The sequence below is a fragment of the Bubalus kerabau genome, chromosome 10 (assembly GCF_029407905.1).
Source record: "Bubalus kerabau isolate K-KA32 ecotype Philippines breed swamp buffalo chromosome 10, PCC_UOA_SB_1v2, whole genome shotgun sequence".
NCBI lineage: Eukaryota > Metazoa > Chordata > Mammalia > Artiodactyla > Bovidae > Bubalus > Bubalus kerabau.
In genome coordinates this window covers 21929725-21953777 of record NC_073633.1, presented here as the reverse complement: position 1 = coordinate 21953777, position 24053 = coordinate 21929725, and the positions used below count along the sequence as shown (strand labels likewise).

Sequence of the window (24053 nt, the reverse complement as noted above, 5' to 3'; positions counted from 1 at the left end):
CTAACATGTTCACTTTCTTTTCTAAACTTGGTCTGTCTATACCAGTGGTTTGAACAATCCTATTTGGGTATGATCATCTCTCTTTTTTAACTTCAAAAAATCTTTGCATAACCTACATCACAATAATTGTTCTTTTAGTACCTATTATAAAAATTCATGATGACCAAAGGATAGCATGGCAAATAGCTATGTATTTCGCCAATCATAATATGTATTTGAAAAGTAAATATATGCACTTTTTGAGATGTGTCTAAGTCATCTTATAGATATGTGGATTTCTGAGGCTTCATTCAACCCATAAATTACAGAGATTTGAGGTGCTAAGTTTGCGAATCACTGGTCTATGGATTTATTTGCAATGAATCACAGGTCAAGGGTACTGCTTGCGTTGTCACACAGCTTTCAGGTTGGACTGTATCCGTCATTTAGACTGAATCCTCCCTGAGGACAAGAACTTCCTCTAACATGCCTTTGTACATCCACCATGCTAAATGGACCAATTAATCAAGGATCTTTAATTGGGCACTAACTATATCCAGGACACTGAACTTGATCCTGTGGGAGATACAAAGTGTAAGATCCAGTTCCTACCTGTGAGGTCTCACAGTTAGTAGAGACAGGACATATGTCTCTATAGATGGCTTAATGAATGAAGGCTCTGAGAGAAAGGCTTGAGATATAAAGTAACAATTGGATTGCTAAACTCCACAGGCCTATAGGACGAATTATGAAATGAGTTGAACAGACACTAAAAGGTAAGAGCACAGAAAAGAAGGAAAGTGTGCCAGTGAGCAGGAAGGCTTTGTAGAGGAGAGCTCTGAGTATTAATCTTCAAGTAATCAGGACTTGGCTGCTTCCCTCAGGCCTGGAAGGTGCTCAGAGAATAATTTAATGAATGTGCACAAAAAGCATTTTGGGTCATTTATACCTCTATAGATACAAGTGAAGTCCTTGTTCTAAGATGATGCTGTGAAAGTGCTGCACTCAATATGCCAGCAAATCTGGAAAACTCAGCAGTGGCCACAGGACTGGAAAAGGTCAGTTTTCATTCCAATCCCAAAGAAAGGCAATGGCAAAGAATGCTCAAACTACCACACCATTGCACTCATCTCACATGCTAGTAAAGTAATGCTCAAAATTCTCCAAGCCAGGTTTCAGCAATATGTGAACCATGAACTTCCTTACATTCAAGCTGGTTTTAGAAAAGGCAGAGGAACCAGAGATCAAATTGCCAACATCCACTGGATCATGGAAAAAGCAAGAGAGTTCCAGAAGAACATCTATTTCTGCTTTATTGACTATGCCAAAGCCTTTGACTGTGTGGATCACAATAAACTGTGGAAAATTCTTCAAGAGATGGGAATACCAGACCACCTGACCTGCCTCTTGAGAACTCTGTATGCAGGTCAGGAAGCAACAGTTAGAACTGGACATGGAACAACAGACTGGTTCCAAATAGGAAAAGGAGTACGTCAAGGCTGTATATTGTCACCCTGCTTATTTAACTTCTATGCAGAGTACATCATGAGAAACGCTGGACTGGAAGAAACACAAGCTGGAATCAAGATTGCCGGGAGAAATATCAGTAACCTCAGATATGCAGATGACACCACCCTTATGGCAGAAGGTGAAGAGGAACTCAAAAGCCTCTTGATGAAAGTGAAAGTGGAGAGTGAAAAAGTTGGCTTAAAGCTCAACATTGAGAAAACGAAGATCATGGCATCTGGTCCCATCAGTTCATGGGAAATAGATGGGGAAACAGTGGAAACAGTGTCAGACTTTATTTTTTGGGGCTCCAAAATCAAAGCAGATGGTGACTGCAGCCATGAAATTAAAAGACACTTACTCCTTGGAAGGAAAGTTATGACCAACCTAGACAGCATATTCAAAAGCAGAGATATTACTTTGCCAATAAAGGTTCATCTAGTCAAGACTATGGTTTTTCCTGTGGTCATGTATGGATGTGAGAGTTGGACTGTGAAGAAGGCTGAGTGCCAAAGAATTGATGCTTTTGAACTGTGGTGTTGGAGAAGACTCTTGAGAGTCCCTTGGTCTGCAAGGAGATCCAACCAGTCCGTTCTGAAGGAGATTAGAATTTCCTTTCTGGAATTTCTTTGGAAGGAATGATGCTGAAGCTGAAACTCCAGTACTTTGGCCACCTCATGTGAAGAGTTGACTCATTGGAAAAGACTCTGATGCTGGGAGGGATTGGGGGCAGGAGGAGAAGGGGACGACAGAGGATGAGATGGCTGGATGGCATCACTGACTTGATGGACATGAGTCTGAGTGAACTCCGGGAGTTGGTGATGGACAGGGAGGCCTGGCATGCTGCGATTCATGGGGTCACAAAGAGTCGGACACGACTGAGTGACTGAACTAAACTGAATGGTGCAGTGACTCATCCAGGATCATACAACCAGTTAGTAACACAGTCGGGACTTGACACCTGGGAGCTGGACTTCAAGGTTATTGTACTTTCTACTCTATCCTGTTACGCGTAGAATTCGCTCCCTTTTATCGAACTTTCCAGAACAATGTGTATAAGTTTCCCTGAGGCTAACCATTCACACCTCCTCCTTTTTCTAATCTCAGTGCTAGACATGCGTTTTTTCTCTTGCTATCTGAACATGCCCCAATTATAAATTAGAAGCAAATTCTGGGCCTTGGCCAACGCTTCAAAGGGACTGTGTATTGGCACCCACTATGCCAAAGCCATCTTGTAAAAGACAAACTATTAATTACAAAATCCAAACCATTGCTTTGTGGATTGTGGGGATCTCATGAGCATGGTGGGAGATGGGGGTGTTTCTGGAGGGGCCCTCTCCACTGCCATTAGGTTTCACCCACAACAGAGATGGTTGCCTCCTTTAGGATATCACAAACCAATTAGTTTGGGACCCTTCCAAGGAAGCTGTCACCATCTGCTGAATATTCAGGCAGCTTGGGTGATCTGAAAAGACAGTGGGTGGTCACTGGGATACACAGACAGGACTTACGGCCAAGGATGCTCCAGGCTCAGGGAACTGGAAGACAAATACCCTTAAGAAATTACCTTCAATCCTCTGGGCATCTGTGGCCTGAAGTCAAGCCGTTGGTTTAGCTTGTTCCATTGTGAAGTATCTAGCAAATTCTTGGCTTCTCCTAACTGTACACTTCTCTTATTTCAGTGATAACTTTCTTTATTACTATCAAAGACTCCTGGGCTTCATACTTTCTCTTTCCTGATCTACCCCAACGAAGCCTTATTCTCAGAGCCTGAATCCATGAATCCACTCACAAAATGTATCAACTTCGCTGGCTTAGTACAGTGAAGTCACTACTTAAAGACCCCTGGGAGATGTGACTTCCTCTGATTGTACTGCCCACTGTGACTTGCGCAAGGCATTTACTTTTCTGGTCCCTCTGCTCTGATCTCCTTACATATAAAGTGAGGGAGTTATATAAAATGATTCTTTTTCATTCTATCTTTGTCATTCAAGGTAGGAGACAGAAACCACACGGTACTAGGAACAGGGAAGGTTTCATATAAGGATTTATTGGCTAATAACAAGGAACTAGCAACTCAGGGGTAAAGTAAACTTCTAAGAATACTGGAACCACAGACAGAAGGAAGAGCTTAGGGCCTGCCCCAGGGGCTGAGGCAGAGTACCCAAGGAAGGAACACATTTGGAGAATACCCACTTCCAAGGCTGAAATAAAGACCTTTAGCTGTATCCTGACCAATGGCACAGAGATTCACTGGGGTATTACAGAATGGGGCTGACAGGTGAGGGGTACTGGAAAAACTCATCGAGGAGCTTCCTGTCTCACGGAGAAGTCAGCTTGGGTGCTGGTGGAATTCCACAGATGTGCCTGTGGGGCGCTCCTGATACTCACCTGAGGTGAGCATGCCCCCAGCTCCTTGTCTCCACAAGAAAGTCGCAGGAGTAAGTAGAAAAGAAAACACACCCGGGAATTCCCTGGTGGTCCAGTGGTTAGGACTCCGAGCTTTCCACTGCAGGGAGCTCAAGTTTGATCCCAGGTTGGGGAACAAAGATCTCAAGTAGGATCAAAAAAGAAAATTTAAAAAAAGGAAAGAAATCACCCTAGAACCAGGAAAAGAAGTCCCTTTCCCCTACTTTCCCGCAGTATCTCTCCAGAACACTCTGCGGTCAAAGCTTCCATCATGCTGTCAGATAAAGAGGCATGTTTTAGAGGGTCCAGTTTGCTGGGTAATGAAGGGTGAATTTGGAGATGAGAAGCAATAAGTCAATAACTGACATATCATCAGTATATAATGTGTGACTCTTTGATTTGTTCAGTTTTTACATTAAAATGTAAGAGAAAAAGCGAATCAGCTGTATTGTACCTAGCCTAGACATGATCTCAGCTTATTTTTCTATGCCTTCCTCAATAGTTAACGAATTGTTTCAGACTGAAACTACCTCCGAGTGAGATGACCTTTGACCTTAACACTCTAAACATGCCACAATCATGTAAGATCTAGAATAAATTTATATATGATTCCAATGCCAAGGACAGAGGTGGATCTGTGAGCTTCCAGGAGAATGACTAGAAGCTATCAAGGCCTTCCATATCCTTCCTGGTGACAGCAAATAACTCAGAGTTATTTGATTAAGAGTGAAGTTCATCTCAGACCAGATATTATCAAGAACCAGGTGAACAACAGAAACTGTGATAAAAGTTCATAGGAAGGAAAAAGATCCAAAGACTGAAATGGTCAAGCAAAGGTTTGTGATGGCAGCTGGATTTGAGAAGAATGTTGAACCGTGGACAGAAGTTGCACACAAAGTGCAAAGGAAATAGTCCAAGATGTGGCTACAGGTGAGAAACAGACTAACGGTCCCCTGACCCCGAATTGGCTAGCGTCAGCTTTGAACTGAGCCGGTCCATTGGCAATGGATGTGTCATGCATGTAGGACAGATAGCAGAGACACCAGCATGCAGGACCTCCAAGAGTCACTGAATCTCCTGTGGCCTCTTTGAGGAAACATCATTACACGGACTTCCTCCATCATGTAGATACACCTGTGGTTCTCATATCAATGGTTGAGCATTTGCTAGAATAGATTTACTGTTCTAATAACTTCTCTGCACATTGTTTAACTGAAATACCAAGAAGTAAAGCAAACAGATATCCCAAATAATTGTGATCAACTGCAAATTCAGTCTTGCCGTGTCAGGCCATGTTGGGTGCTTAGGTTTCTCTGTTCTCTCAGGACTGAAGATAGGGTGTGGCTCAGAAGTGTTCTGAGTGTTTGACAAGCTGTGCTCTGTGAGAATGACAGTAGAAAAGTAGCTGTTGACTTCTGTCTGTATCACTTGCACTTAGTATTTACTGGCATTTGGCCTCTCGACCCTAAAGTTTGCTGGCCCGCATTTCAGAATCCATTCTCTAAAGCCTACCATTCCTTAGGCTCCGTCCTATGGTTTACTCTACATACCTCCTGGGCCTTCTTATCTATTCCTGTCGCTCAGATTATCATTTATATTTGCTGACAACACCTGAGATTTTTATCTTTAGTTCCAGACTGGAATAGCCTCCGTGCTGCTAGATAAGGATGCATTATAGGCAACTCTAGCTCAGCACCAGAGAAAAGCCTTGAGCCCTTACAATATCCTACTGGGAACTACATGATGTAACTTTTTACTCCACCTTACTTCTCTCAGTTCATATCCATCTCTTGCCCTTTTTCATGTTGTTCCAGTCACATGGGCACGTTTCACTTTCTGTTCTTTGTCCTTCAGGAACAATGATTAATCTCAAGGAGTCTGAAGAGTGCTTGGCACTTAAAAAGTACTTAGCAAGTACTGAATGGATGAATGAGTGAATCCATTTTCTCAATCACAAACTCTCATATTGCTTAATTTTTCCTGTTTTTAATGATGCTCTTTGCTATTTCAATTGTTTTTTGAAATGTTTATGTAGAATCTCAATTTTAGACAGCATTGGCTAGATTTTTGCTTAAAGTGGACAAGAGAATGCAGGGCTCCTACAATACCAGGAACAGTCTTTTTCAACCCTACACTCTAAGTCCTGCTTGTTCTGACATGAATCAGGAATGAAAGCTGGAAGACATAGTTTTGGAATTTCACATACCAATCACCAATCACCTGCGACTTTATAAATGCACCACTTTGGTGAGTATTCATAATCTTAAACCTGAGACAAGATGGTCAATGAATCCTTTGTTTAAGGTGACATTAACCTAAATCTTTGTGTGTGAGTTGTTTTCAGACAGAAAACTCAGTCGCTTACATTATCCAATGTCAACACCAACTTCTCAGCACTTATTTGAGGAAGCTGTAGGCCTCAAATTATACAGATATATTAAAACACAGAAAGTGACCACTCTGACTCTCTATATGTGATTATACCTTATTCATTTCATTATTTCAATATTTTGGGAAAAAAGACAGAAGATCTGAACAAAATGCAAACACTGGAACAAGATAATCTCTTACACCTATTCCTAATCCTAGTATCAAAAGTACATTAGAATCAGTGCTCTTATAGTGAGAGATTTCCTTTTATTTTATTCATTTAGTCCATAGAAAGGGTGCTATAATCTCAGAACAACTGAACTTTTGAGATCTCAAAGTCATCCTTGCTAAACATACCCAAGGAAGCATGAGGTCTGATGGTCCCAGAAGGTCTCTTACTAACTTTTTCCAATGGTGTGCTATAAGAGCTGATTCTTAAATTTTAAGGAATTTTTACAAGCTGAACTCCATGCTGACTTGAACTCCAAAGTGGGATTATTTACACTATGGGACTGAGCAATTACTGCAAACCCATTAACCCCACAAGAAAATTAAAAAAGCCAACTGGTAAACATTTTACCAATTCTGTACCACCAGCTGAATCACTTCTACAAAGTCACTTGACAGACTTTGTAGAATCAACTGGGGTTTCTAAATTCCCATTTATCCATGTTGGACTTTCTGAAGGATTTTAACTTTCTATAGCGAATTGTATACCTTTATAGGTATAGGTCTTTTATTTCAGTTTTGGCTTTATAGTCCCCCCCGCCCCCCACTGTGGGCAAATTATTAACAAGCATGAATACCTTATTTACTAATAGATTTGGTTTTGCATTCATTTACACAACATCTTTTCTAATTATATGGCATGATTAATAATGGTTGATTCTCTGTCTCTCTCATCTCATGGACAACTTCACCGTCTCTCATGTTGATACAATTTAGCCTTTGTAAGCTTCATATGCATTACTTATAAAACTGAGATAATAATAGTATGTGCTGCTCATTTAGTTGTTGGGAGTATTAAAAGAAACAACACAGGTAAGGAACTTAGCACTGTGCTTGGTACATGGTGGTACCTCAATACATTTGACTCATGTAGTAAGCCACTCGGACTTCCCTGATGACTTAGCAGGTAAAGAATCTGCCTGCAGTGCAGGAGACACAGGAGATGCAGGTTAGATCCCTGAGTCAGGAAGATCCCCTGGAGAAGGAAATGGCAACCACTCCAGTATTCTTGCCTGAAAAATCCCATGGAGAGAAGAGCCTGGTGGGCTATGGTCCAATGGGTTGCAAAGCGTCGGACCGACTGAGCAACTAAACACGAGCACAGTAATAGTAGTACTTAATAGTAGCACTTTGTGCGGTGGGGTACATACACACAAAAAGATGAGATGTGGTCCTTTGGTGGCTCAGTATTTTAACCAATCCCTGCTTTACAGCCTGGGAACCCAAATTAACCAATATGTGCTGCTTGGTGCTTTACATATTGGGGGACCGTGTCTGAGTGGGTCCCTTTACTAGTAGAAATTTATCAGTTGAATAGTTATTTCATGCTCCCAGAATAACATTGAGGATCTCAGGTCAGGCAGAGAAAACTGGTATTTTGGAGTTGTAAGACTGAAAGATATTGGCTCTTTCACGCCTTCTCATTTCTCCTCAAACTTCCAAAAACCCCATTTTCTCACTGCTCATCTTCCCTTTAACTGATGATCATGATTCATAAGAAAATAGATGTAACCCACTTGAGACCTTCTATTTTTCTTTCCTCTAAATATACCAACCTCTATGTACCTGTGCCTGTATTTTTTTTTTTTTTTTGCCTTCCTTCCCGTTAATACAGATGATGAGTTCAGGCTTCTGTCTGAGGAATCAGACCCCCTTTTCACCTTCTCAAGGACGTAATCCCTATGAACAGCTCCCTTCTCTGTTTCATGAGTCCTTACCCCTCTCCTGGATCATTCTCCTCCCAGCTTACAGAAAAGCTTCAGTAGCAATAGCTCCCACATTAAAAAGACTTCTACTGACCTCTTGTTGCCCTCTAGCTATTATCCCCATTTCTCTGCTCCCTTTTACACTATGTTGGTCATGATTTCCACCCCATTACTTTCCATTCTGTCTTGAACCTATTTTAGCCATATCTGATGGAAATTGTTTTGTCAAGGCTATTCGTACTGTACTTGATGCCAAGTCCAATGGTCTCTCATCTGTCTTCATGCTTCTCCATCTTTCAGCACTGTTTGGCAGAGCTGACCTGTGGAAATCCATCGTCTCTTGGCTGCTGCATCACCACTCTCTGGGGTTCTGCCTGCTCTCTAGCCATTATTTCTCAGTCTCCTCCTCCTCACCCTCTCCTCTCTTGTTTTCTAAGTGCAGCAGTATCCATGTTCTTGGCCTTTGGCCCTCTTCTTCCATAATAGAGCTCATGTGGTCCCATGGCCTTACATTTCATTTATTAGCTTTTAGTTTCCAAATCTGTGTCTCCAGCCCCATCTCTCCAATGAGTTTCACTCTGGCTGTTTAGATTGTCTAGTTAAATACTGCTGTTAAGATTGTCTAGTTAAAGTTCTTTTGGGGTTTTTCCATAACATAGTTCATGGTTTTTCTATAACATCTTATGGGAAAACTCCAAACAAACTTTTTGGCCAAACCAATTTGCCCAGTGGGAAGTTCAAACAACATGACCAAAAAATAACACTCAAATAACATTCAAAGTTTCCCTTTGAAACAGAACTCCTGTAGTCATTCCCACCCAGTAAATGGCACCACCATCCACCTAGTCGCTTAATGTCTCCTTTCTGTATCCAGTCTACTAGCAAGTTAGTTCTAACTCTAGACTGTGTTCCAATCCTGTTCATATCCTCCTGCTTTCCTTCTTGGTCATTTATGATCAGTTCTTTCCCCATAAATAGAAAGATATTTTTAGTACATAAAAAAGATCCCATCAACTCTTGCTTAATTAGCTTCCTGTTATAAAACAATCCAAAACCTTACATTGGCCCACGAGGCCTTACTTGTGTTGGCTTCAGCCTGCATCTCCACACTCATCTTGCTCATATTCTTTCCCCATTATGTGCCAGTCATGCTGGCCTCAGTGTGTTCCTTCAGCACACTAACCTGGACCTCTGCCTTTGCATTTGCTGTTCCCTCTGCCTCCACAGTTACACTTTTTTTTTTAGTTTAGATCTTTTGATGTGGACCATTTTAAAAGCCTTTATTGAATTTGTTACAACATTCTGTTTTATGGTTTTTTGTTTTTTTTTTTTCCACAAGGCATGTGGGATATTTGCTCCCCAACCAGGGGTGGAACCCACAGCCCCTGCATTGAAAGTCGAAGTCTTAACTACTAGGCTGCCAGGGAAGTCCTGTCCATATCTATACTTGGCAGGCTCCTTTAAGCCTGCTTGAGGACGCTTAATTTGATCTCATCCAAACTTGAAGTCAAATTCACTTTTCCAAGAGACCTTCTTGAGTACCCAATCTGCAGTAACCCCCTCCTCCCTCATTCTCTAGCACATGACTCTTCCTATTTTCCTCGTGTACCACTATCTGAATTTATCTTGGTCACTTATTTGTGTTTACATTTTCTCCTCCCTACAACCACTCTTGCGAGAATTAAGCTCCATGAGAGCAAGTCCCTTGTCCACCTCGTTCCCTTTCGTTTCCTCAGCACTGTCTCACATGTCATCTGTGACTGACTAACACTTGCTGAGTGAATGAGTGAACATCCTGGATGCTTAACAAAGGTATTTCTAAATACTGCAAGGGTAAACACAAGTGAGGAGATTGTCCACCACGCCGCTCACTGTTCTGTATGTGACGCCACACCCATATGAGAAATATATTCTAGAATGCAGCGTCTGGGAAACTTGACTTCTGTGAAGAACCTGTTGTGCCTCTTTCTTTCCTTATATTAAAGCTGTCACTGATTGTTTCCATTTTTGTTTTGCCCTAGCTGTGGACCCAGAACAGTGGGACTTCCCTAGTGGTCCAGTGGCTAGCTAAGACTCCATGCTCCCAGTGCAAGGGGCCTGGGTTTGATCCCTGGTCAGGGAAGTAGAGCCCACATATCACAATTAAGAGTTTGCATGCAATGACTAAAGATCCTTATGCCGCAGTGAAGACCCAGTACAGTCAAATAAATTAAGAATAATAATAATAATAATTAAAAAAAAAACAGGCCAGCAATAATAATTGTTTTAACAGTCCCTTCCTCTGGTTTATTTCCTACTTTTCTTAAGGAAAATATGGTAGTGAGATTTGTTGAAAAAGTGAGTGTTAGCCTTTCAGTCACGTCTGACTGTTTGTGACCCCATGGACTGTAGTCAGCCAACAGCCTCTGTCCACGGAATTCTTCAGGCAAGAATACTGGAGTGGATAACCATTCCCTTCTCCAGGGGATCTTCCTGACCCAGGAATGGAACCTGGGTCTCTTGCATTGTTGGCAGATTCTTTACCGTTTGAACCATCAGGGAAGGCTTTTATATCACCTTAGTTTTTTTTTTTTTTTTTTTGCTAGCCCAAATTATTTCTCTCAGATAGTGCTCAGGACATTACCTTAGTTTCTTTTTGGAGAGAAGTGTGATTTAAATGACAGCTTTGAAAGTGTGGACATCTAGTGTTTACTTGGAGCAATGAGATATTGGATGGGAGCTTTCTGGCCAGAAGGGCTCATGTGAACTTTGTTGTTGTTAGGGGTTTGCTGTGATTCATATTTGGGGATTCCCCAAGGTCACTTTAATTAGGATTTACTCGGCTAATCAGAGCCCAACCCTTCAGGCATTAGGGTAGTCAGGCTTATTTGTATTTGTTGACTTGATGAATGTCACTTCAGAGTTATGAGTCGAAAAGCTTGAGAGTTTATTATTCTCTTCATGTCTCAGGAGTGGAAGAAAGATGCCTTTTAGTTTAGCCTTAAAAGGCTATGCCTTGACCTTAAGGTAATTTATGAACTACACCCTCCTAAGATTCAAAGGAATAGTTCTTAATTGTTATTTAGGTCTAGGGATGGTCTTGAAGTTTATGGAACATAATATGTAATGCTTCTCCTTAGTATTACAAAATTAAAATGTAACTCTTTGAAGTCCAGAGTGTGTTGATATTTTAATTGATTAGTTATTTTATGTATTTTGCTTGTAGCAACAGCATTCATAAAACAGCAATTGTGAAAGTAAAGGATAAATTGATCCATTGTTATTGAATATCTTGATGCTTATGATAAATTGATATCACTGATGTAAAGAATATATACGTGGTTAATTCACGAGGGCATCAGGGTGGACAAATCTCTTTGAATAGTTAAAGAATGCTTTTAAAACTGCCCTTATTGCTTTTGTGCAGGGTGGAATAATGCCACTGTACACAAGAACTGTATCTTAATTTAAAATTTTCTCTCAAATAAGCATTGTAATTAAGCATTACTTAGAAATTTGATACACAATTAAATTTTAATTTTTGATAGTAATTTAAACATTGATGCAAGTAGTTTTGTAAAAAGGGTACAGACAAAAATTTTTTGCAAGCTTTTCTCATACAGGAAGCAAAAGTCTGAGTCATTTGGTAACCAAATCCAAACACACATAATACATAAATCCTGTATGATACTGTGCAAGTAACTGATTTTGAAGATTAACCTTTTGAAATACAAATTTACCCACACTAATATGGTTCAGTTTTTTATACGAAAATTAGGACTTACATCAAGATTTGTTAATTTGTGAAGCTATTTTATGAAGAATTCCATTTTCAGTTTGCTGACTTTCTGAATAAAGTCACTATTACTTGCCTCAAAAAAAAAAATGGGTCCTAAATAATGCTTAAAAATAATAATATAATATAATCTTGTATAATATGAAATATAATGATATAGTATCTAATATACATAATAGGCTGTGTTTACATATAACTTTTTTAGAACATCTATTTATCCAGCATTTTGCTGTGACCTTTCTTTCAGCATAACCTAAACCACTATAGTTTTAATTCAAATGACTGTAAGACCATTGTTAAATATGTATCATAAAGCCTGGGACCTTTACCAAGCATATTTGAACGTGAGATTCACCTTGCCTTATTGTCTGGGATGTTCTTTCATTAGCTTAAGTAGCGAAGATTGGCATGGAACAACTTATGGTATACAAGTAACATAATTTACTAGTAATTATTCAATCAAAAATATCATTTAAACTCTACAGAGATATTCTTTATTTACCATATTTTCAATTTAAAAGCAAGAAACCTTTCTATTCCTCTTCGACAGTGCTGAAGTCTTGAGAGTTTTTTGGCTTATTGTGAATATCCTGGTGTGGTGGCCAAGATAAGAAAAATCCAGGGTCTGGAATCCAGGAAAGTTTATCATGGAAGTCGGATGATTACTGGTTCCTGAACCAAATGCCTTGCATTTATCTGGGTTCCAGGTTGAGTAGCCTGTTTTAAAAAAGGCAATCCAGACCTTCTACCACTCACACTGAGGGCCATCAGTCTCACAGAGAGAGGCCAGTGGTATTTCTGGAGCTTTGTGTAATCAAGACTCGATAATAAAGGCTACTTTTCACCAAAGGAGATGGGTTGGATTTTCTGACTTTAACCCTGACTGAGTTCAGAGAAAAAGTTATGGCTGTTTTTAGGTGTAAGCTCAGTTATGGCAGGGAAGTCTGGTTTTGTTCCTGACTACGCCTCTCCCTGCTCTTTCGCTCCCTCCTTCAGTATTGAAGCTCATGACACATTTGATGTGTCATACATGAATGACAGTCTGTAAATGCCAAGGAGGACAGGGAGATGGAAAGCAGTCCTCTTCAGGAGATAATTGGTAGGCTCAAGCTTGCTAGAGCAGAACGCAAAACAGCCCTCAGCAGGAGATTAAAGCGTCTCTGAAGAGGGGAGCAGCTACCGCCTCTCCCTACTTTTCTTCTTCCCACTCTAGTTTTCCAGGATGGAGTCATTGGAGAGCTTACTAGAAATGCAGATGGGTTTAAAATTAGTGCCAAAGATGACCTATTTATTTTTTTTTAAAGCTGTCTTATGCAATGTGTTTTATAGTCGTGACTGTGGCAAGAGAAGAGGGTGTGAGAACTGCCTCAGGTCTCTCATTCCTGGGGCTGCCCTGTAAGTTGTGGGTGGAGATGCCTTTCCTCATGACCCTGTGGCCACACGTGGGTCTGCCACTAATCTGCTTTGGTATCTGAGCTGGGAGAGAATGACTGATGTCCTGGGATTCTCCACGGAATTACTGACTGACTTTGTTGGCAGGGTTCCCTGGGGTTACCAGGGAAGACAGGAAGTTCTGAAAATGATGAGGGAAGTTGTTGGGCATAAAATTCATAAAATTCGTGATTAAAAGTAGATCATTTTAACTGTAAATTTTTGATTCTCTGTGCTTAATTTGTCTTTGTCATCATGTTGCCATTATCATCACATGGTTATCAACGAGCATCTCCCAACGGAACTCTCTTATCTGCTCTGGCTGGTCCCCAGGGAATCCTTTGGCTTCTTGGTGTTCCTTCTCAGTACACTCACTGAATCTTCTCCCAACCTTGGCTATTCTCCCTACATGCAAACTTATTTCCTGATCTTTCCTTCCCTAAATACCACCCACATCTGCACTCTACCATAGTTTAGTAAGTAGTTGCTTTCCAGTTGAGCTATGTATGTTAGCTTTGTCCCGCAGACTAGAATACAAGTTCCTTGACTGCAGGAGCCAAAGAATAGAGGTGGTAAGGAGACTCACTTTCCCCCTTCTGTATTACTTGAGATGTCTTTATATTATGAATGTATAACCTATTAAAATAATTTTAAACGCATTTCCCTTCCAGATCTCACATATTATAAGAAGCAAAACAACAACAAAAAAAGCACATAGATTCAGCATGGTACCAAATAAATTCCATCTAGATTTGATAAGTGTCTTTTGCTCCGAAGGGGAGATAAAAAATAAATAATAGTGATAATGGTTAAAAAAAAAACAAAAAAAACCTGTCTGGCTGAATACTAATAAAAGTGCCTTTACTTCATGTGGGGAGCTTCCAGATCAATACAAAAAAGATGTACTGCACATTCAAACCAGTGCTATTTACTTAGCAGCTCTCGAATGGGAATTCGCAGACAACAGCTATCAAGTTTCTAGCCTGGAAAAATCCACAAAGGCCATTGAACACAGACACCATGGGGACATCATGCAGACAGTTTATAAAAATAACTTGCCCACGCATTTTTGGAAACTGATGTAAGCTGTACTTGTGGCTCTGTCTGTTCCTTTGCTTTATCCAGTAACAACGGAAAAGAGACCAGTTACTAGGACTCCGAGAACTTGGATGCTCAAGAGACACCCAGCATTCACCACAGGGCAAGTACCAATCCTGTGTTACATGAATACACACAACAAACTGTAATGCAGTCTAGTAACAAAAAAAAAAAATGCATCAATCTATTCAGAAATATTTATCAAGCACCTGACACATGCTGAGCACTCTGCTGCTGCTGCTGCTAAGTCGCTTCAGTCGTATCCGACTCTGTGCAACCCCATAGACGGAAGCCCACCAGGCTCCCCCGTCCCTGGGATTCTCCAGCTGAGCACTCTAGGGAATTCAAACATGTATCAGTTACTCCCTGGGTTTAAAGAGTTTGAAGTCTAGTAGTGAAATAATGCTTGCTCAGAACATATGTGTTAGCATCATCTGAGTAGTTCAATTTAATCATTCTGAAGATGGAGAAATCACTTTCAGTTGAGTGATCAGAAAATGCTCTATTAGAGGGGAGGACACTTGAAATGGATGTATGAGTTTAAAAAGCTTTTTAAATTCAAGTATATATAAAAGTGCACTATCATAAAGACTACAAGCTAACTGATTCTATACAAACGGAACATATTAGTTATGTAATCCACACACTAGTTATATAACCAGATAGACTAGTATAATACTCCAGAAGTTCCCATTGTGCTCTCTTCTGATCATTCTTGGCGGGGGGCAGTACAATTTTGTTAGATGAATGTAGACAGAAATTACTGGAGGAAGGATTAGCATGCATAAAGATGTGAAAATTAAAAGGCAAGATCCATGTTTGAGGAATGGGCTGAAGAGTTTGCTTGGAGTGTCAGCTGGAGAACAGGATTGGGTACATATTATACGGCCTTAAATGCCAAGTAAAAGAGTTAAATTTTATTAGCCCGGAAGCTGTTTGAATGAAGAAGGACTATTTTGTAAAATTTTTTGATGATTGGTAGTTCAGAGGTCAGCAACCTCTGTTGGAAAGCTTCTATAACATCCAGGTGTGAGATAATTTTGGATCTGCAGTGGCAGATGAGGAGAGTAACTAGCCATCCACAGACACTATAAAGAGCCAACAAAATTGAATGACTGTAGATCTTAAGGAAGGAGGTGGAAGAAAACTTACTTCCATAGAACTAATCAAGAGAAAATTTAATAACTTTCTCTTAAAGTAAAGAAGTTAACTGGTACTTAGTGTTTTGTTAAGGGTAAACACAGGGGTGTTGTCTCTCTAAAACAGTTCTGAAAACCTTCTTACACTATTTGAATAAAATCTTTAGTTATTCTAAGGAAACTCCAAAGAAGCAACTGACCTTTCAGACAAAAAGAGTCCTTTGTTAGTGGGAAATGTGGACTGTTTATCTTTTCAAATGGGTGAATGCTAGAATAAATATTTTCCTGGGAAAAACTGACTCCCAGGAAGACTTCTGCAGATGTCACTATAACAGCAAATTATTGGGTGTTGCTCACTTGCCTGTTTATCCATCCAGATTTCTGGACAGGATGAATTAATTTCATTGTATACTTTCACCTGTAATGTGTTTCTACAGGAAACACCATCATTTTTTTTTTTTGGAAAAAAGACCATTTTTTTTCTTTGACAGCTTTTTATGTATCACTTTGGCCATGTGGGTCATTTTTGATTAAAGCTCTCCCCCTCCAACTTTCAACTCTTACCCTCCAAAGCAGTAGATTCTGGACTCAACAAATAATAATTATTGAGCACATGACATGTGCTTTGATTTTCTATAACGTTTTCAGTCTGTTCCTAATCCTTCTGTACAACCTTATTACCTTATTCTTCAAAGTCTGTTTTTTCTTTTTCTTTTTTTCCAGGAGTTTTGGATAAGAGTAGTTGTTTCCAGATACTGGGATCTGTCTAGCGAAACATCAACCGATGTAAGGGAAGTTGTTCTTGGAAGCCGGTGAATGTGCAGGTGACCAAGAGTCTTTTCTGGGATCAGACGGAAGAAAGAGAAATTTACTTGGGAAAGAGCACGTGGGTGGGAAGAGGAGGGGAGTCCGGGTAGATGAGAGCTGGTGTTGGATAGACTCCATGCTCTCTCTAGATCTGACGCTCCATCATCCAGGTAGTCGGGGCGCCCACGGCCTGGAGCGTCTAGAGTCGCTCCACATCGCTGGCTGCTCACCTCCTCCGCTTCCCCAGCTGAAATTCCAAACTTTTTCCTGCGGGGAGAGGAAGGGTGTTATTAAGTTTGAAAGGGAAGTCCCTCCCCCTTCCCGGATTCCTATTGGTCAGAGCCAGCCCCATCCCCACCAGGATCGTGGGCGGATTGGCTGTGGGAGGGGAGTCCCGCCGCAGGCCCGGAGCCGACGGCCGCCCGGCGGCCCCCAGGTGGCAGGTGGGGCCGGGACCGCCCTCGCCGCCGCCGCCGCCTCCGTGCGTTTCCAGCCGGCGGACTTTAAGGTTCGCGCGCAGGTCGGGGGCGCCGCGCTCGGCGAGAGTGGGACTGCCAGGTCTTGGCCATGAAGAGCCTCAAGTCCCGCCTGAGGAGGCAGGACGCGCCCGGCCCCGCGCCGTCCGGCGCCGCCGCCGCCGCCGGCGTCAGCGCGGTGAGTTCCTTGGCCAGTGCGCGCCCAGAGCGCCCGGCGCTGCCCTCCGGCGAACCGCAGAGCGGGTCTCTGCTCGGCTTTCCCTCCCAGTGTCCCGCTGGGTCGGCCCCGGCGACTCCTCCTCCCTCCTCAGACCAAGGCTCCGCGTTGGCCCGGAGACCCCGGGGACCCTCCCCTCCGCTGCCTCCGGGGCTCTCCGGGCCCCTTTCCCCACCCCTCACCCTTGGGTCTCCCAGCTCCTGGCCTTTAGTATCGAATCGTTCCCTCTTCTTCAAGTCGGTGTTTCGGGGTTGTCCACCACCTCGGCCCTTCTCCGGTGACCCCAGTCCCTGCCCTCTCCCCGGCTGACCCCCGCACCCCACTCGCGCTCAGCTCCGTCCCGGCTCTGCTGGGCACAGCGGGCGCTCCTCAGCCCTCGGGCCTGCGGGTCCGGCGGGGGCTTGGCGCCCCACAGTCCAGGTGGGCAGGGCAGTGGACCCGGCGTCGCCCCGTCCAGACTCCGGACCTTTCGTGGGTGAGCGCTGCTGGGCTGGGTGGACGCCGTGTGCTGGCCGCTGTCGCTGGGTCACTGGGACTCAGAATCAAACACGCAGAAGCTTGATTTCTGAGTGATGCAGATGCATCTGGCGTAGTTGTAAAGACAAAGCCCCAAATGGGTGGTGATCCTGAAAGTGGTGGTGAAGTTGGGAAATTGTCTTCTAAGTCTCACCTGTGGGACAGACAGACCCCGGCAGACCTGCATTCGGCGCTGATCCGCAGCCCGGCCTCTGCACGCTAAGTTCTCAGGGCCTCTCTTCAGTTGGCAGGAGAACAGAAATGTTGAGAAACAGCCTGACTGCAGATGTTGGGATTTAGATAATTTGGCAAGTAGAAGAATGGCTATATCTTCCACATTATATGTTATTGGAATAAACGTTATTTAAAAAGTCTTGAGAGTCAGAAACGTTTACGAGATGTAATGCTCAAACTGCCTGGTTGTCCATGTGGAGTCATTAAAACAGATTTTAATAATTTAACATAGGTTTTACCAAATGATTAAATGCATTTTTTGAGACTACTCATTAATCTGCTTTGGCTTTTGAGTGAATTCAGAATTATGCCCTTCTCTCCACTTAACTACTTCTAGGATGATTTTACTTGGGCTTAAAGGAAATTGTGGTGAAACTTGGCTCTTTACTTCCCAATTGAAAAAAAAAAAAAGAGGGGATAGTTTCAGATAGCATGATATTTGATGATTTGATATTGGTTAATATGGCGTGAAGTCGTTTAAGTAGCCCATAGAAGGGACGATTACTTTAAGATTTTTTAAAAGAAAATAATTGACAGACTAGTGATTTAGTGATATCAGATCACTGTACACAGCTGAGTTGAAGATTCAGTTTCTTTGTAGTGCAGGTTGTTTTCAGCTTTAACAGTATACTTTTCTAGCATTATTCACAATGTTTACCCCATTTGGTTTGCACTAAGTTTGTACACCTTAATTTTAGCCTGTTTTCTCTTCTAGAGATGCAGAGTATTTAGTTGTTATTGATATTACCAGCATGCCAGTTTGCAGAAAATGCATCTTTCTGAGTGTAAATCTTTAGCACTTGTTACACTGGGCATTGTTATTTTTTAAAAAATAACGTCATAAAAAATGAAGAGAAATACATGGTATAAAAAAATGGAACCTACCTGCTTAGAAAAAGTGAACATCTCTTAGTCTTAGCTAAATTTTCAAATATGTTTTGTAAAATATTTAAATGAAAATATGTAAGTGTGATGAGTAATAAAACCAAACTAAACATCGATAGAGTTTAATAAAGGAGCAGGGGAAATAGATTCTTTCTGCTTTTCAGTGCATAAACGATAAACCCTAATGTTCTATTTGGTCACATGTGTATGTATTGTTATGATTGAGCATTTTAAAAAAATCTTTTTGCTTCCAAAGTTATTTAAAATTTATTAGTTTTTGAATAGATAATGTAGCACATGGCTTAATATTTAAAAGGAACAAAATTATTTACAGCAGAAAGCCCTTCTCCCACCTGTGTACTTCAGTTATTCTGCTTGCCCCCACCATTCCTCAGAGGCCATTGGTGTTATCAATTGCTTGTATATCCCACCAGAGAGAGTTTAGCATATACAAGCGAATATTAATATAAGTATTCACCCTTTATGTAAATGGCAATACACTGTACTTGCTGTTCCATATTTTTTTTTCCATATATTTTTTTTAAACTGTAGAATCTAGGCCCATTTAGAGCATCCCCATTCAAATCTTTGCTATAATGTACATCATGCTATGATGAGTAAGCCTGTGTATATGCAAGCATGTGTGTGTATACTTGCGGGATCAGTTCCTGAAAGTGTAATTGCTAGATTAAAGGACATGTGCATGTATGCTTTTAAAGAATGTTGGTAAATTTCCTCTGTGCATCATGTACCCAGTGTATAACAAAGTATCATTTCCCATGCTTTTATTTAAAGTTTGTTCAAATTGTTAAGTTTTGTCAGCCTGATAAGTAAATATGGTATCTCAGGATAGTTTGAATTTGCATTTCTTTTACTGTGGGTGAAGTTGAGCATCTTTTCATGTTTTTAAGAGCCCCTTCCATGTTCTTTTCTGTGAAGAGTTTACTCTTTCCATTTTTCTATTGGGTTGTCAATTTCTTTCATTTGTATGTACTTTATATCAGGGAAATTAGCCTTTTCAATATGAATTTTTTTTCTTAATTGGTTTTTTGTCTAATGAGTTTGTTTATGGTGGCTTTTGCTATGCAGGGTGTGGCTTATTTTTATACAGTTGAATTTATCAACCTTTTATTTTGTGACTTTTTCTATCTTGGCCTTTCCACTCTGCAATATTAAACAAAAATAAAGAAAAATCTCCCTGGTTTCATCTAGTCTTTGTTTCATTTTTAAAAATATTTAACTCTTTAATCCATATAGAATTTTTTCTGGTGTAAGATAAGAGGTATACATCTTGTTTTCTTCTTCTCTTCCATTTCTCCCTTGTGGCTACCTAATTGAATCTTAAAGCATTCATTTAATCATTATGGAGATGATCACAATTTGTACAATTTTAAAGATTTAAAAAGTGTATTTCATAAATAGTTTTTGTCATGCATTTATAGTATTTAAGGTATTTATCTGGAGACACATTAGAAATGAACTATGTAAATATTTTATGATATTATAGTATGAAAAATACAGCATATTAACGTAACATGCTAAATTATAATTATATGCTATATAAGGAATTTAAAATATTCTGAGTAGTACCGTGGTTATAAATATGTCAGTGAGTTTAGAGTTCACGAAAAGAGGGTGTGTTTATACACATAAATAAATACAGTTCACAATTTTAAATTGTGCATAGAATACATGTAAGTGTCATTTACTAGCTAAATCTAGAGATAACTGCATCTTTTAATCATAAGACAATTTTTGTTGTCAGATTTATTTTTAATTACTAAATTGGAGTTTCAGATTTCTGAAAGGGATAATTAAATAACTATAAATGCTACTTCAGATCTAGTCAATTATATGTACAGTCAATTATGTGTACAATTATATGTACAATGAGAAGAGGCTTGTTCCATTTTTACCTAGTTCAGATTAGGAAATTTGAGTTGTAATTAAAAGGACTGCTGCAAACCCGTATTGCAAGCACACATTTTGGAAGGAGGTTCCGCTTTAAATTGTACCTATACTACTAATCTCCGACCTGGGAAGTTCTGCAGTGACAATTTTCGCTGGCATTTCTTTAGGCTGCTCTTAAAATGGGGCAATCAATTTTATAAATCAGTAACCAAATATGTTCTAAAGCATCTCATTAATGTCTCAGTACCCTGAAAAAAATTTTGGTATTTCTAAAAGAATTTGGAGTTATAAATATAGCAACTGAAAAATCTTCAAAAACCTTCTTTTGGTTCCCACCAAGAGCAGAAGTTTGAGATGTTTTGAAAAGCATAAAGGATTAAGTATTACTTTGTTTTAGTTGTAATTTTGAGAATGAGGCATTTGTGTTTTCCACTCGGTGATATGGGTGTGTTTGAAAGGATGTTATTGTTATTTTTGTATTGATGATTTTGTGGTAATAAGAAAATTGAGATTACAAATTGTTGTTTTTAAACTCATGATACTTAATTGAGCAGTGTTTACTCATTTTCATTAAAGATGCCAACCTTTAGTCAAAATGTTTACCTTAGTTAAAACTTGATTCAGATAGTTTCCCAGGATTATTCCTGTGTTGTATTTCTTCGGTTTCTTGCAGGAAGAATTTCTTGCAGGAAGATCGCGGTAAAGAAGCCCTCTTTTTATACTTTTGGATTTCAACCCAGCAGCAGTTTTGCTCAGCATCGTGCTGACTTTAATTGCTGAACTTTATTATAATACCAAAGCAGGAGGGTTGAATTGCTTTGGTATGTCTTTTAGTATATAATGAGTCCAAGAACTTAAATAATGAGTACTTAAGCATTTTAATTACTTCTTTTAATAACAGTGGAGTAATGCTTGTGCATTTATTTATTCCACATCATACAGATTTTTCAAATTTTAATTCATTAGTTTAGTACTCAGGCAACCATTTTATTACATTTGTGGCACATTTATGCGCGCATAAGCTAGGCTCAAGAGACTGAATTAATAATTAGATCCTCTTTGAAGATATGGATAATTCCAAACTGGGAGCAGAAAATGTGCAAGATGACCATGGCATCCTTCATCACACTAGAAGGCAAAGAAGTCATCAAAGATCAGGACTAAAATAAAGAGAAAGAATGAAACTTATGCTTTTTCTCAGGGTAACTAAAGGTATTTTACCCCAGCTAATAGATGAAGATGGGATGATTAGAATTATATCATAGTTTTTTAGCTCCTCGTGAATCAATGGCTATAGAGTGTCGACAGGCATTTATGAGTGGCTACTAATGCCTCAGAAAGGCAGCTGGACGTAGTTTATCTCCTGATGGAAATGTTCATCGCTACTAATTGTCTTGCCCAAAATGCCGAACCTGAGTATGATAGGTCTCTAGACCTTAACCACCAGTTTACAGAAAATACAGAGGACAGAGAAACATGGGGGTGCAATGAGCAAAATTCTAATCGTGGAAAACTCTAGAGTAAGTGACCTAGTTTCTTAAAAATATATATATTCTAAGAAGAAGAAAAAAAATGGGGGAGAAATCTATATATTAATAGATTTAGGAGACATATTAACTAACTACAGTGGTAGACCTCATTTGACCCTGATTAAATAACTGTAAAAATAAAAGTTTATAAGACAATGGAAGAAATGTAAGCACCATCTGAATTTGTGTTGATAGTATAGAATTATTATTCTAAAAGAGTTAAGTGTGACCGTGCTAGTAACACAGTTACATTTATGAAGAGGTCTGTCTTTCAGAGAAACATTTGGGAGTATACTGTTGACAGATGAAATGATATGGAGTGTGGAATTTGCTTCAGAATAATCTGTGGGTGGGTGGGAGAAGTAAGTGGGGGATATAGTTGAAATATGACTGGTTGTGAGTTAATAATTATTGTAACCGGTTGGATAATGATACTGTTGTATTTACTTTTGTGATACTGTTTTGTATATGTTTTAAAACTTCTGTAATAAGAAAGACAAAATCATAATTTTCATGAAGTTTCAGAGAGCCAGACATAAAATAATACTCTAGTATGCTAAGAGCCGTAATATAGGTGTGTATACATTGCTGTGAGAGCACAGATGTATAGGGTGGGGTCAGGGGTAAAGGTAGAAAGGTGAAGCTTGAACATGGGTCAGAGTTCGAAGGGCATTGAGGGCAAAAGAGAAGTGAGCACAGTGTTTTGGAGTTGTGAAATTATATAGCCAATTGTGGGCGTATTAGGTTTGAAAACAAAATTTGGTGTTCGTGTAAAGGATGGTGCAGATGAGTTACTGAGAAGGATTTCAGTACAAGTCAGGAGTTAGAGGGTGACAGCTTGCGAGGAGAGTGAAAGGAAGATTTTTCTGTCTTTCTATTTTTTTTTTTTTACCTTGAATTAAAACTTCGAATTTCTTGACAAGTTTTAACCATTGTTTAGAGGGATCTCTGACTAGAGTCAGTTTAAGTTTCATCTTCAGAAATTATCCTGTTAATAACAAGTTCATGTTCCCTCTCATCCCCTCTCCTCTAGAATTAGCTAACAACCAGCAAAATTTTGTTCTCCTCAGCCCTGTTTCACTTATGGTTGTATCCTTGCTGAAGAAATCTAGATCCCAGAATATTAGATTTAAACATAACTCATGTAGTCTCTGTGTCAGTATCATATGGAAACCTTAGTGTCCTGTTACAGATCATGCAAACATTTGTCTGTCCTCACATAAGGCATCTAACAAACTGGTGAAAATTTCCACCTGTGTGAGCTATCTGTGTGAGACAAATCAAATTGATTTCTGTAATGAATTTGCCTAAAAATAGATGTTTGAAATGTACTTCCTGAAATTATAAGCAGAATGATAGGCTAATATATGCATTTTGTCTCTTCTTAAGTCATACAACATTTAAAAGCTTTACATAGTTTTTATGTAGTTGGAAAAAGTAATAGGTCTTTAAGGTTTAAAAATATAACACAAAAACACAAGGGTAAACTCACTTGTTTGTAGTTAGAAAAACAGTTTTGTCTGTTGGGCTTTTTTCTGTTCTCAGGAATCCTGATGATTGTTGGTGTGGACTAACGTATTTCCACAGAGTGCAGTCCCTAAAATGAAGTGTAGAACACGAGCCAGCGCAGTTGCGTGACTGAGGCTCTGACCGGGGCTGGGATTTGATGAGCTGTTTATGTAATGGAATCCGACTGGCAGTGCCCTTGAGAGAGAGTAGATATTGGACTGAACCAGGGAGGATAAATGGCTGTTGATTTTAAAAATCTTTTTTTCCCCATAAAAGTCACACATGCTCATTTTAGAAAACAAAATATAATTGAAGATAAAGAACAAAA

General features: G+C 39.9%; 1 protein-coding gene across 1 annotated transcript in view; it reads left to right on the top strand.

The window, feature by feature from the left end:
- Positions 1–24053, top strand: part of UACA (uveal autoantigen with coiled-coil domains and ankyrin repeats) — a 147934-nt gene that overhangs the window by 45561 nt on the left and 78320 nt on the right. Inside the window, exon 2 of the mRNA XM_055536856.1 lies at positions 16982–17102. Within this exon, the coding sequence (XP_055392831.1) occupies positions 17016–17102 (87 nt within the window). The 5' untranslated portion in view covers positions 16982–17015. The remainder of the gene's footprint in view (positions 1–16981; positions 17103–24053) is intronic.